The sequence below is a fragment of the Oncorhynchus tshawytscha genome, unplaced genomic scaffold (assembly GCF_018296145.1).
Source record: "Oncorhynchus tshawytscha isolate Ot180627B unplaced genomic scaffold, Otsh_v2.0 Un_contig_7223_pilon_pilon, whole genome shotgun sequence".
NCBI classification, from domain to species: domain Eukaryota; kingdom Metazoa; phylum Chordata; class Actinopteri; order Salmoniformes; family Salmonidae; genus Oncorhynchus; species Oncorhynchus tshawytscha.
In genome coordinates this window covers 143,611-158,555 of record NW_024609518.1, presented here as the reverse complement: position 1 = coordinate 158,555, position 14,945 = coordinate 143,611, and the positions used below count along the sequence as shown (strand labels likewise).

Here is a 14,945-nt window from a genome sequence, read left to right as displayed (position 1 = left end):
CTGTCATGTGATGATAACAAAACAAAAAAAACAATGCTGCTGTTGATTTTTTTTATCAATGCATTTACTTCACGACAGAAACTGGGATATTAGCAACCTAATTACTGGTGTGACTAAATGCTACCTCAATAGATACTGAACCAGGAGGGTCGTTTTCTGTTTCTCTCCACTATCCTCTTGTCTTTGTCGGACTCCCATGGACTCTCGCTGTCATACAGGACCAGGGTCTCCTGCGCTGGTGTGTTGAGAGGCCTGCCCTCCATGGCTTTAATCTGACCTCGGATCAGCGCTGTCTCCTTCCTGATCTTCTCATAACAGAACCCACACAGAATATGCTTCTGCTTCAGGTGGCCACACTCCACGCACGGCTCAATGTTGGTCTGACAAAGAGGGGGAGAGAGATGAGGGGGAGAGAGAGAAAGGGGGATAGGGAGGGGGAGAGAGAGAAAGGGGGATAGGGAGGGGGAGAACGAGGGAGAGAGAGGGATGAGGGGGAGAGAGAGAGAAAGGGGGATAGGGAGGGGGAGAACGAGGGAGAGAGAGAGATGAGGGGGAGAGAGAGAAAGGGGGGATAGGGAGGAGGAGAACGAGGGAGAGAGGGAGCACAAAACATCAGAAAAATCTATTGCCTTTTCAATTGTGTTTATTGCAATATTTATTACATAAAATATGCTACATACAACTGGACATCAGAGGACAATAATTACAGGTGAAATGTTACCCAGTGAAATGATACAAGTAATCAAAGTTAATACCTTAACTTTGAGCATAAAGCTTGGGTCTCGTCTTCTGGTCCTGTTGATTTCTATTGTGCGTCTCTTTTTGGGTGCTGCCATCCAGAACACATTGTCCAGGAAGCTGGGCTCCGAGGTCACCTCTTGCTCATCGTGGGGATGTGGGAGGATGCTGGGCCCATGGACAGCTAGAGCTGGGGCTGATTAGAACCAAAACACACAGAGACACAATCACATATCAACAATCTATGCAATAGACAGAAACGATGTATGTATGTCACCACTCAGTATACATCTAGTAGTCTACTCATAGATTGAAGCACGTATAGAATCGTACATCATCATAGTTCTTACTGTCCAACACAGAGTCATAGATTATGCAGGGTAACATAGCTACCATGGAAGTTTTAAAGCTAGCTTACTAGTTAGTTCGAGTGTTAGCCAGCCAGCTAGCCACAAATAAACACAAGGCAGAATGTTGTGTAAAGCTCAAACTCACCAAACTGTCTGTCAAGTCCTGTAGCCTCTATAATTCTGCATTCCAGCTGTAACAACGAACGTCTCAAAAAACACACGAAACCAGACGAATTCATCATTTTAGAGGTTTGAGTAGTGCCTTTACACTCATGTCACACAGCTCACGGTCATTGAATCACATACGTCATTGAACTGCGACAACCGAAGAACCAATTGCATCTTGTCATATAACGCGTTATCACCACTACTGAGCAAATATGGGAGAAAGGGGGTACAGTTTCTCACTCACCACATTCAGGTAACTTTTACAAATGACTGTAGGAGAAACAGTTTGGTTAGTTTGGTTATTGCAGGAAGACATTGAAAGGAAGAAGAATTGAGATCGAGCGAGTTGTTTAGAAACCAGACTGTTGCTCGCGGTGGTTTGATGCTTTGTCATTCTGTTACTCTGGCTAGCTAATGTTAGGCTAGTAGTAGGAAGTGTGATGTTTCTTTTTCAAGATCTTCAAACAGGGCAATTTTGATTTCCAACACATTTTGTCTCTTCATACCATTTGCTCTCTTTCAGTAATTAAGTGATTAGCTGAGTTGCGATCTTTTCAAAAAGGCATCTGGCTTTGCTGTTGCAAGTTTACATTCACTTTCAGTTTGTTGATTGCTGAGAGTCACTAGCTAACGTTACACCAATAAATCTAAACTCTGAAAGCACTGATCAGACCAAGACGAAATTATTTGTCATGACGTCATTAATGAAAAGTTTAAACAATTTCCCTCCCACACAGCCCATCTGGTAAACTGGTCCAGATTGAGTATGCCCTGTCAGCAGTAGCAGCAGGAGCCCCCTCAGTGGGAATCAAAGGTAAAGAAGACTTAAAATGATCATCCAATATGACTGCATTCACACGGGCAGACAAATTTCACTTAAGAGCTAATCTGATGAGAGAGAAAAATCAGAAGTTGCTGCCTGTTTAAACGCAGCCCATGTATGTATACAGTGGAGCAACCAGCAGGTAATGGCTTTTTGTATGCAGGCATCTTGTATATATGTGTCCATGGCACCAAACTCTTTTAAAGAGCAACTGTCCCTGAAAACCAACTTCTAATTTAGAAGACAGCCTATGTGCCATCGATATGAGTCAGTAACATTTATTCTAATGTCAAAATTGACTACAAAGTGTAAATAGGATAATTTTGGTCATAAAGTCAGTTTTGTCCAAAACAGATTTTTCTACCGGAGTATGCCACAATGTAAATGAAGGTTGGGTTTATTTTAACCCGGTCCACAGCTGGCAGCAAACAAGTTCTCATCCATTTGGAGTGTAGCTGCATGCGACCCCGATCGTAATGCCTGTGGTAAATGTGGTTTGACTTTGGATATCCCTAAATATTGAAAACATTTCATGAGAAATAAAGTGTGCAACGTGAAAATATTGCCTAATTTACATGTTATTTATTGACGGTTCCATACTAGGCCCAGAGATGGGCTATCCAAAGTCAAACCAATTTTGCCAAGGTAGCACACCAGCCGGCTAAAGCAAAACGGCAATATAATTTGGAAAACTCTTCCCACCTGCGAACACACGAGACCCCCATATCAAACCACACCTGAAACCAACGCACATTGGAATTCAGTCATGGCTGCTGGGATTTTTAAGGCTACGTTTAGATTTTTTTTTTACTGATTGGTCTTTCGAACACTCAGATCAGCTCTGAAAAAGATCTGATGTGATTGGTCAAAAAAACAACTAGTGGAAAAAAAAAAATAAGTATTGAGCTACCTGTTGAAACAGCCTTAATGAACCAAATCTAAAACAAGGCCAAATCAAGAAGTTTAGCCACATTACAGAAGACAGTCCAGATTTTGATGGTTTCTTTCTCCCCGTTTAAAGCCTCAAATGGAGTCGTTTTGGCAACCGAGAAGAAACAGAAGTCTATACTGTATGATGAGACGAGTGTTCACAAAGTCGAGATGATAACCAAACATATTGGCATGGTCTACAGTGGAATGGGTCCAGACTACAGGTACATCCTGGTGTGTGTGTGTGTGTGTGTGTGTGTGTGTGTGTGTGTGTGGGAGACTGCCTTTCCTTGAGTTTCTAAATCTTGGGTTTACAACAGGGACAAGAATATCTTAGAAATGTGTCTCTTGTTACTCTGCAGGGTGCTGTTGAGGAGAGCGAGGAAACTGGCCCAGCAGTACTTCCTGGTCTACCAGGAGCCAATCCCCACAGCCCAGCTTGTCCAGCGGGTAGCCTCTGTCATGCAGGAGTACACACAGTCTGGGTCAGTTCTGTTTTGTGGGTTTCCTCAAGTTTGATCAGGCTGGCCGACTGAGTGTGCAGGCTTTTGATCCAACCTTGCTGAAACACCACTGATTCAGCTTATCAAGGTCCTGCTGACCAGCTGATTGGTAAAACCAGGTGTGTTAGGCTTTTCCTTCAGCCCTAAAGCCCTTACACCCAGTATAGAACCAGGTGTGTTAGAGCAGGGCTGAAGGAAAAGCCTAAAGCCCTTACACCCAGTATAGAACCAGATGTGTTAGAGCAGGGCTGGCTGAAGGAAAAGCCTAAAGCCTGGACACCCAGTATAGAACCAGGTGTGTTAGAGCAGGGCTGACTGAAGGAAAAGCCTAAAGTCCTTACACCCCGTATAGAACCAGGTGTGTTAGAGCAGGACTGAAGGAAAAGCCTAAAGCCCTTACACCCAGTATAGAACCAGGTGTGTTAGAGCAGGGCTGAAGGAAAAGCCTAAAGCCCTTACACCCAGTATAGAACCAGGTGTGTTAGAGCAGGGCTGGCTGAAGGAAAAGCCTAAAGCCCTTACACCCCGTATAGAACCAGGTGTGTTAGAGCAGGGCTGGCTGAAGGAAAAGCCTAAAGCCCTTACACCCAGTATAGAACCAGGTGTGTTAGAGCAGGGCTGAAGGAAAAGCCTGAAGCCCTTACACCCAGTATAGAACCAGGTGTGTTGGAGCAGGGCTGGCTGAAGGAAAAGCCTAAAGCCCTTACACCCAGTATAGAACCAGGTGTGTTAGAGCAGGGCTGAAGGAAAAGCCTAAAGCCCTTACACCCAGTATAGAACCAGGTGTGTTAGAGCAGGGCTGGCTGAAGGAAAAGCCTAAAGCCCGGACACCCAGTATCTTTCCACGAGAGTTGGCCTGCTGAATTACAATATCCATGTGTGTTAATAAAGTAGTTGTTTTCACCTGAATTTCTAGAGAGTAACATCCTGTGTTTTTTTCAGTGGAGTGCGACCCTTTGGTGTGTCACTGTTGATAGCTGGATGGGATGATGATCACCCTTACCTCTTCCAGTCAGATCCCTCTGTAAGTATCCATGGTAGTATAAACACACTATCGTTGGATTGCTTCACTCCTAGGCCGAGTCTAGACAGTTTATGGAGCTTTTGTGTTCTGATCATGGAGTTCTAATCAAGGAACTCCGAACTCGTCATGCGTCTAAACCTACATTTTAAATGTGTCCTGATTCCCTTTTCCTGCTCTATATTCAAATGCCAGAATGCATAATGCAAACGGTGGAACAGGCTACATCTGGTAACAACACAGCAAGTTGATGGCAGTAGCAAACTACTGTAGCTAACTAGCCAGCTAACCTCTGTAACTAGCCAGCAAGCTAGCTAGCAAAGCTAAAGGGATTGCAAATAGGCATAACAAAAAATAGTTTTACCCCAAAAAATGTCCACCTTTATTTAACCAGGTAGGCCAGTTGAGAACAAGTTCTCATTTACAACTGCGACCTGGCCAAGATAAAGCAAAAAAAAAACAACAACACAGAGTTACACATAAACAAAACGTACAGTCAATAACACAGGTAGCCTGATTAAATAAGCTAGCTGGCTAGCATTTATGAAGCCAGCAAACACATTCCACACTAGGAACATATTTCTTTCAACTTTTTAATGAAAAAAGGCGCCTCTCGCTCCCAAAACATGTGCTGATGACAGTGGGCGACGGTAGCCTGATTGTGTCCAGACTGAGGAGAGATCTGTACAAAATGTGTCCCTGACCACCACCTGAAGTGGTCGGCCAGAACTGAACACAATCCGACCACAACCAGTCTTTTCAATGTAATATCCGTATTCTGATGGCAGAAGTAGCATGTAAGTGTCAAGTGTAGACGGCCCAAGTGTCTTCTCTACTGTTATATGCGCATATGTTACGGACGGTGCTGGCTTAGCGAGTACACCCCCCCCCAATTCGGCTCGAACTCGGGACCTCTGCTTTGCTAACACACGTGGCTGCCCTCCTTGACAACGTTTCAATGGTTTGAGCCACCCAAAAGTGTACCAATCGGATGGCTCCATCCGTGACATTTCAAGCTAGCTGTGGAGTGAGCTTACTTCTTAACTCCGTGTTGCCCAGCAACAGTCCCAAAATATCACTGCTCTAGAGGAGATCTGCATGGCGGAATGGGCCAAAATACCAGCAACAGTGTGTGAAAACCTTGTGAAGACTTACAGAAAACATTTGACCTCTGTCATTGCCAACAAAGGGTATATAATAAAGTATTGAGATAAACTTTTGTTTAATGACCAAATACTTATTTTCCACCATAATTTGCAAATAAATTCATTAAAAATCCTACAATGTGATTTTCTGGATATTCTTTTCTCATTTTGTCTGTCATAGTTGAAGTGTACCTATGATGAAAATTACAGGCCTCTCTCATCTTTTTAAGTGGGAGAACTTGCACAATTGGTGGCTGACTAAATACTTTTTTGCCCCACTGTATATGATTATTTTGATGTACACAGGGTGCATACTTTGCATGGAAAGCCACAGCGATGGGAAAGAACTACGTCAATGGGAAAACATTCCTAGAAAAGAGATATAACGTGGATCTGGAGCTGGAAGACGCAATCCACACAGCAATCTTAACCTTGAAGGTAATTCATCTCACCTGCAGCTTTAGTACTCTTCCCTCTCAGAAGTGTTTAAGAAACACAGTAGAGGCCTCCCGGGTGGTGCAGTGGTTAAGGACGCTGTACTGCAGCGCCAGCTGTGCCATCAGAGACTCTGGGTTCGCGCCCAGGCTCTGTCGTAACTGGCCGCGACCGGGAGGTCCGTGGGGCAACGCACAATTGGCCTAGCGTCATCCGGGTTACGGAGGGCTTGGTCGGTAGGGATGTCCTTGTCTCATCACGCACCAGCGACTCCTGCGGCGGGCCGGGCGCAGTGCGCGCTAACCAAGGTTGCCAGGTGCACGGTGTTTCCTCCGACACATTGATGGGGCTGGCTTCCAGGTTGGATGCGCACTGTGTTAAGAAGCAGTGCGGTTGGGTTGTGTATCGGAGGATGCATGACTTTCAACCTTCGTCTCTCCCGAGCCCGTACGGGAGTTGTAGCGATGAGACAAGACAGTAGCTACTACAACAATTGGACGTCACGAAATTGGGGAGAAAAAGGGCAACAACAAAAAAAAACACAGTAGAAACTTCATGATTTTAATTTGTTTAATCCATGCATTTTACTGCGTTGCATTAATATTGTGTTCTGTGTGTGTGTTTTTTAAAGGAAAGTTTTGAGGGTCAGATGACAGAAGATAACATTGAGGTGGGAATCTGCAACGAGGCAGGTTTCAGAAGACTCACCACAGCAGAGGTCAAGGACTACCTGGCAGCCATTGCATAAAATGCCCCCTCCATGGGGGTCTGTTGGCATGGACTCATTCAGATCAGCTGTTTACTTTTTTACAAACCACATACCAATACAGTTTTTTTGCAGTTTAGCATATTTTAACAATTTGTCTTTTTTTTTCTCCGGTTATACCTAGTCACATACTACTAATAAAATCTGATTTATGTAATAATATTTTGGCCTTTGATCAATTTTTGTTTTCTTCATATAATTTCATGTTTGGTTTCAGTTTGCGATTTGATAATTAGTTGTTTAATTCTCAATTTCTCACTATATTGCGAAAGTGCAAAACTACATTTTGCATGAAATTAGTTCCCCCCCCCCATATACAGAGCCTTCAGAAATGATACATGCCACTTGACTTATTCCACATTTACAGCCTGATTTCAAAATGGATTAAAAAATAAATAAATCACCCATCTACACACAATACCCAATAATGAGTGTTTTTGTAAATGTTTCCCAATTAATAAAAATGATTTACAGAAATGTCTAACTTACATAAGTAGCCTTTTCACACCCACTTCCTATAACACTCAAATTAAGCTCAGGTGCATCCAATTTCCTGTGATCTTCATTGATGTTGCCACAACATTGATTGGAGTCCACCTGTGGCCAATTCAATCATTTGGACATGATTTAGAAACACCTGTCTATTTAAGGTTCCACAGTTGACAGTGCATGTCAGAGGGACTGGGGTTTCCAGGAGGAGTGATGGTGACTGGTAACAGTGATGGCGGCTGGTAACAGTGATGGCGACTGGTAACAGTAATGGCGACTGGTAACAGTGATGGCGACTGGTAACAGTTGACAGTGCATGTCAGAGGGACTGGTTTCCAGGAGGAGTGATGGCGACTGGTAACAGTGATGGCGGCTGGTAACAGTGATGGCGACTGGTAACAGTGATGGCGACTGGTAACAGTGATGGCGACTGGTAACAGTTGACAGTGCATGTCAGAGGGACTGGTTTCCAGGAGGAGTGATGGCGACTGGTAACAGTGATGGCGGCTGGTAACAGTGATGGCGGCTGGTAACAGTGATGGCGACTGGTAACAGTTGACAGTGCATGTCAGAGGGACTGGTTTCCAGGAGGAGTGATGGCAACTGGTAACAGTGATGGCGACTGGTAACAGTTGACAGTGCATGTCAGAGGGACTGGTTTCCAGGAGGAGTGATGGCGACTGGTAACAGTGATGGCGACTGGTAACAGTGATGGCGGCTGGTAACAGTGATGGCGGCTGGTAACAGTGATGGCGACTGGTAACAGTAATGGCGACTGGTAACAGTGATGGCGACTGGTAACAGTTGACAGTGCATGTCAGAGGGACTGGTTTCCAGGAGGAGTGATGGCGACTGGTAACAGTGATGGCGGCTGGTAACAGTGATGGCGACTGGTAACAGTGATGGCGACTGGTAACAGTTGACAGTGCATGTCAGAGGGACTGGTTTCCAGGAGGAGTGATGGCGACTGGTAACAGTGATGGCGGCTGGTAACAGTGATGGCGGCTGGTAACAGTGATGGCGACTGGTAACAGTTGACAGTGCATGTCAGAGGGACTGGTTTCCAGGAGGAGTGATGGCGACTGGTAACAGTGATGGCGACTGGTAACAGTGATGGCGGCTGGTAACAGTGATGGCGGCTGGTAACAGTGATGGCGGCTGGTAACAGTGATGGCGACTGGTAACAGTAATGGCGACTGGTAACAGTGATGGCGACTGGTAACAGTTGACAGTGCATGTCAGAGGGACTGGTTTCCAGGAGGAGTGATGGCGACTGGTAACAGTGATGGCGGCTGGTAACAGTTGACAGTGCATGTCAGAGGGACTGGTTTCCAGGAGGAGTGATGGCGGCTGGTAACAGTGATGGCGAACTGGTAACAGTGATGGCGGCTGGTAACAGTAATGGCGACTGGTAACAGTTGACAGTGCATGTCAGAGGGACTGGTTTCCAGGAGGAGTGATGGCGACTGGTAACAGTGATGGCGACTGGTAACAGTGATGGCGGCTGGTAACAGTGATGGCGGCTGGTAACAGTTGACAGTGCATGTCAGAGGGACTGGTTTCCAGGAGGAGTAATGGCGGCTGTGATGGCGACTGGTAACAGTGATGGCGACTGGTAACAGTGATGGCGGCTGGTAACAGTTGACAGTGCATGTCAGAGGGACTGGTTTCCAGGAGGAGTAATGGCGGCTGTGATGGCGACTGGTAACAGTGATGCGACTGGTAACAGTGATGGCGACTGGTAACAGTGATGGCGACTGGTAACAGTGATGGCGGCTGGTAACAGTGATGGCGGCTGGTAACAGTGATGGCGGCTGGTAACAGTGATGGCTGCTGGTAACAGTTGACAGTGCATGTCAGAGGGACTGGAGTTTCCAGGAGGAGTAATGGCGGCTGTGATGGCGGCTGGTAACAGTGATGGCGACTGGTAACAGTGATGGCGGCTGGTAACAGTTGACAGTGCATGTCAGAGGGACTGGGGTTTCCAGGAGGAGTGATGGCGGCTGGTAACAGTGATGGCGGCTGGTAACAGTTGACAGAGCATGTCAGAGGGACTGGTTTCCAGGAGGAGTGATGGCGACTGGTAACAGTGATGGCGGCTGGTAACAGTTGACAGAGCATGTCAGAGGGACTGGTTTCCAGGAGGAGTGATGGTGACTGGTAACAGTGATGGCGGCTGGTAACAGTTGACAGTGCATGTCAGAGGGACTGGGGTTTCCAGGAGGAGTGATGGCGGCTGGTAACAGTGATGGCGGCTGGTAACAGTGATGGCGGCTGGTAACAGTGATGGCGGCTGGTAACAGTGATGGCGGCTGGTAACAGTGATGGCGACTGGTAACAGTTGACAGTGCATGTCAGAGGGACTGGGGTTTCCAGGAGGAGTAATGGCGACTGGTAACAGTTGACAGTGCATGTCAGAGGGACTGGTTTCCAGGAGGAGTGATGGCGGCTGGTAACAGTGATGGCGGCTGGTAACAGGGATGGCGGCTGGTAACAGTGATGGCGGCTGGTAACAGTGATGGCGACTGGTAACAGTTGACAGTGCATGTCAGAGGGACTGGTTTCCAGGAGGAGTGATGGCGACTGGTAACAGTGATGGCGGCTGGTAACAGTGATGGCGGCTGGTAACAGTTGACAGTGCATGTCAGAGGGACTGGTTTCCAGGAGGAGTGATGGCGACTGGTAACAGTGATGGCGGCTGGTAACAGTGATGGCGGCTGGTAACAGTGATGGCAACTGGTAACAGTTGACAGTGCATGTCAGAGGGACTGGTTTCCAGGAGGAGTGATGGCGACTGGTAACAGTGATGGCGGCTGGTAACAGTTGACAGTGCATGTCAGAGGGACTGGTTTCCAGGAGGAGTGATGGCGACTGGTAACAGTGATGGCGACTGGTAACAGTGATGGCGACTGGTAACAGTGATGGCGACTGGTAACAGTTGACAGTGCATGTCAGAGGGACTGGTTTCCAGGAGGAGTGATGGCGGCTGGTAACAGTGATGGCGACTGGTAACAGTGATGGCGGCTGGTAACAGTTGACAGTGCATGTCAGGGGGACTGGTTTCCAGGAGGAGTGATGGCGGCTGGTAACAGTGATGGCGACTGGTAACAGTGATGGCGACTGGTAACAGTGATGGCGACTGGTAACAGTGATGGCGGCTGGTAACAGTGATGGCGGCTGGTAACAGTGATGGCGGCTGGTAACAGTGATGGCGGCTGGTAACAGTAATGGCGACTGGTAACAGTGATGGCGACTGGTAACAGTAATGGCGACTGGTAACAGTTGACAGTGCATGTCAGAGGGACTGGTTTCCAGGAGGAGTGATGGCGGCTGGTAACAGTGATGGCGACTGGTAACAGTGATGGCTTCTGGTAACTGTGATGGCGGCTGGTAACAGTGATGGCGGCTGGTAACAGTGATGGCGGCTGGTAACAGTGATGGCGGCTGGTAACAGTTGACAGTGCATGTCAGAGGGACTGGGGTTTCCAGGAGGAGTGATGGTGGCTGGTAACAGTGATGGCGGCTGGTAACAGTTGACAGTGCATGTCAGAGGGACTGGTTTCCAGGAGGAGTGATGGCAACTGGTAACAGTGATGGCGGCTGGCAACAGTTGACAGAGCATGTCAGAGGGACTGGTTTCCAGGAGGAGTCATGGTGACTGGTAACAGTGATGGCGGCTGGTAACAGTTGACAGTGCATGTCAGAGGGACTGGTTTCCAGGAGGAGTAATGGCGGCTGTGATGGCGGCTGGTAACAGTGATGGCGGCTGGTAACAGTGATGGCGGCTGGTAACAGTGATGGCGACTGGTAACAGTGATGGCGACTGGTAACAGTGATGGCGGCTGGTAACAGTGATGGCGACTGGTAACAGTAATGGCGGCTGGTAACAGTGATGGCGGCTGGTAACAGTGATGGCGGCTGGTAACAGTGATGGCGACTGGTAACAGTGATGGCGGCTGGTAACAGTAATGGCGACTGGTAACAGTGATGGCGCCTGGTAACAGTGATGGCGGCTGGTAACAGTTGACAGTGCATGTCAGAGGGACTGGAGTTTCCAGGAGGAGTGATGGCGACTGGTAACAGTGATGGCGGCTGGTAACAGTAATGGCGGCTGGTAACAGTGATGGCGGCTGGTAACAGTGATGGCGGCTGGTAAAAGTGATGGCGGCTGGTAACAGTGATGGCGACTGGTAACAGTGATGGCGGCTGGTAACAGTAATGGCGACTGGTAACAGTGATGGCGGCTGGTAACAGTGATGGCGGCTGGTAACAGTGATGGCGGCTGGTAACAGTGATGGCGGCTGGTAACAGTGATGGCGGCTGGTAACAGTGATGGCGGCTGGTAACAGTGATGGCGGCTGGTAACAGTTGACAGTGCATGTCAGAGGGACTGGTTTCCAGGAGGAGTGATGGCGACTGGTAACAGTGATGGCGACTGGTAACAGTAATGGCGACTGGTAACAGTAATGGCGACTGGTAACAGTAATGGCGACTGGTAACAGTAATGGCGACTGGTAACAGTAATGGCGACTGGTAACAGTAATGGCGACTGGTAACAGTGATGGCGGCTGGTAACAGTTGACAGTGCATGTCAGAGGGACTGGAGTTTCCAGGAGGAGTAATGGCGGCTGATAGAGCTTTTTGAGTCGACGCGAGAAATTCAAGAAACAATTTTAAACAGTTTGCTACTACAGAGGATGAAGGAGTGGAAAGAGCTTGGATATGTAGAAATGGACACCATGAAATGAGATGTGTAGAGGGAAGCGGTGTGGTCGGGTAAATTAGCGTTAAGTACAAAAAGAAAACGTACTCCTGTCACTCAGAAATGTAACCTGATGAGGATCAACTACCAGCGGCAGATACGGTGAAGGCCGTCATGTTCGTGCCTCGTCCAGATGATGACAAAAATGATGGCGGCTTCAGTGGGTGTGAGATTTTTTTTGTTGTTGTTGAGAGACTGGATCCTTCTGGCTGATCCATACGGGGTGTCAGGTTGGTTGGGGACTGTTGAGTCGGTGACAGTAACTCAAAGTGGACTCAATTCTTCAGTCCAGAGGGAGCGGGCGCTGCTCACCACATGCCAAGGGACAAGAACTTTGACTTGCTTTGCTCTCCGCAGCAGGGCGCCGTTGAAAGGAGGGATAACCAGTGCCGTGTATTCATGGACTCTAGCCCCGAATATTTATTTAAATGTTTTCATACTTTTCAGTCAATTCGCAAGTGGCTGAATATCATCTGCGTGAGGGAAACGGCGCCCCTCTGTCTCAGTATGTGTAGCCCAATATCTATGATGTCGACTTGTATGACACGTTGCCAGCTGTAGCATTTGGCCTCCCTTGATTAAATAAAATAATACAATTATAGAAAATAATTAGCCTATCAGTGTTCAGCTGAGTCTACTGTGGGTTGTCTTGGTGCAGCAAAACGCACTCAAAGGGATGCCAGTTTGGATTTGGCTTCCTAAGATAAATGTCCTCATTGTCTGAAAAAAAAGAAAGTGTTTGTTTCCCTTTCCTAATCCAGGGTTGGGGATTTGGACTTGTGCTTTTGACTTAATTCTCTGTACTGGCCAATGATAATGACGGCGATTCTGATCTAGCCCTAAATTCATATACTGTGGCTCTGGCTTGAGACGGTAGAAGATCAATATGTAGGGTAGATGTAGGCTCACATTTAGCTAGCTAAATTAGCTGGTTCATTGTTGCCCATGTCAGGAAGTTAGGCTAACAAGCATTCTTAGCTAGGTTGCCTATGAAAACTAACCCTAAAAGCATACTGTGTGACGAAATCATTGACCATTTCGCCAATATGAGCGAGGAGGATGGCTCATGCTGAGCAATGGATCACGCCGGCACGCCAGCCACCTCAGAAAAGTCCCTGCCCCTCAATGAACACAAATGCCTACAAAACTGACTTACAAGCCAGAAACGCCACCTGATGGACCTCCCCCACTACTACCACCTCCCCCCAGCCTCTGTGGGCTCCCCAAGGGCCAGAGCCACGGCGGCTGAAGAACGGCCTATGAGGGCACAAACTCGCCCAGCTCATCTGGGGGACTACTTAACCACCTTTAATTCTTCGTCAACCTCTAGGTTAATGGACTGAACTGGCTAGTTCAGATTGTCGTTATTTACCTCTTCCGTTTAAGGGTTAATGTTTCTTTCTTGCAGGTATCACTCTAGGTTAATGGACTGAACTAGGTTCTTGCCCTATGGGTATTTTATATATGGCACCAGTCCCTGGTTTTGGAAAGGGGGGGAATGTTATATATGGCACCAGTCCCTGGTTTTGGAAAGGGGGGGAATGTTATGTATGGTACCAGTCCCTGGTTTTGGAAAGGGGGGAATGTTATGTATGGTACCAGTCCCTGGTTTTGGAAAGGGGGGAATGTTATGTATGGTACCAGTCCCTGGTTTTGGAAAGGGGGGATGTTATATATGGCACCAGTCCCTGGTTTTGGAAAGGGGGATGTTATATATGGCACCAGTCCCTGGTTTTGGAAAGGGGGGATGTTATATATGGCCCTGGTTTTGGAAAGGGGGATGTTATGTTATCCCTGGTTTTGGAAAGGGGGGGAATGTTATATATGGTACGACGTGCTGTTCGTAGTGCTGTATGTTATTATGGTTTACAACAGTGTGCTGCTTTACGGATGAATGGGTTGTCAGAATGTGTGGCACATGTCATTAAACGAGAGAGTGATGTGCAATGGGGGAAAAAAAGAGAGGAGGAGGATGGCATTAGCATTCATCTAGTCTACAAGGGTGTCAACCTATGTTTTTTTCTTTCTTTTACCTGTGCAAGAGCACACACACAGACAGAAATCAGTACCATGGACAGCCACATTATATTTATCAACAATGATTGGACAAAATAGTTTTTATCTTTTAAGTTTGTTTCACTGTATATGTAGCCTTTTTTTAATTACCTTTATTTAACTAGGCAAGTCAGTTAAGAACAAATTCTTATTTTCAATGACGGCCTAGGAACAGTGGGTTAACTGCTTGTTCAGGAACAGAATGACAGTTTTGTACCTTGTTAGCTCGGGGGTTTGAACTTGCAACCTTCCGGTTACTAGTACAACGCTCTAACCCCCAGGCTACCCTGCCGCCCCAGGCTACCCTGCCGCCCCAGGCTACCCTGCCGCCCCAGGCTACCCTGCCGCCCCAGGCTACCCTGCCGCCCCAGGCTACCCTGCCGCCCCAGGCTACCCTGCCGCCCCAGGCTACCCTGCCGCCCCAGGCTACCCTGCCGCCCCAGGCTACCCTGCCGCCCCAGGCTACCCTGCCGCCCCAGGCTACCCTGCCGCCCCAGGCTACCCTGGGGCGGCAGGGTTTGATGATTTGATGATGTTTAGATCAGTAGTTTAGTAAACTGTCAAACATTAACTTGCTTGACCTTGCTGCAGGTCATATAACTGTTTATTACATGAAATGTTTGCTTTGTGGACTTCACCGAACAGATGTTGCTCTCTGGTTTTGTGATGAAACAAACGTATATGTGTAGTTGAATTCATTCTGCCACTGTGTGACTGTTGTCACAGTCTTATTGTATATCATGGCGACGTATGAATGAAT

General features: G+C 47.4%; 2 protein-coding genes across 2 annotated transcripts; one reads left to right on the top strand and one right to left on the bottom strand.

The window, feature by feature from the left end:
- Positions 1-37: 37 nt before the first annotated feature.
- On the bottom strand, positions 38-1,410 carry mrpl32 (mitochondrial ribosomal protein L32). Its single transcript, XM_024405748.2, has 3 exons — positions 1,234-1,410; positions 756-934; positions 38-380 (listed from the first exon to the last, which is right to left on the bottom strand). The coding sequence occupies exons 1-3, from the start codon at positions 1,328-1,330 to the stop codon at positions 126-128; spliced, it is 531 nt and encodes a 176-aa protein (XP_024261516.1). The 5' UTR covers positions 1,331-1,410; the 3' UTR covers positions 38-125.
- LOC112237132 (proteasome subunit alpha type-2-like) lies at positions 1,388-7,041 on the top strand. The gene is made up of 7 exons (XM_042315694.1): positions 1,388-1,509; positions 1,994-2,070; positions 3,101-3,233; positions 3,372-3,494; positions 4,455-4,536; positions 5,985-6,116; positions 6,745-7,041. Exons 1-7 carry the CDS (start codon positions 1,469-1,471, stop codon positions 6,859-6,861), a joined length of 705 nt encoding a protein of 234 aa, XP_042171628.1. The 5' UTR covers positions 1,388-1,468; the 3' UTR covers positions 6,862-7,041.
- The last annotated feature ends 7,904 nt before the right edge of the window (positions 7,042-14,945 follow it).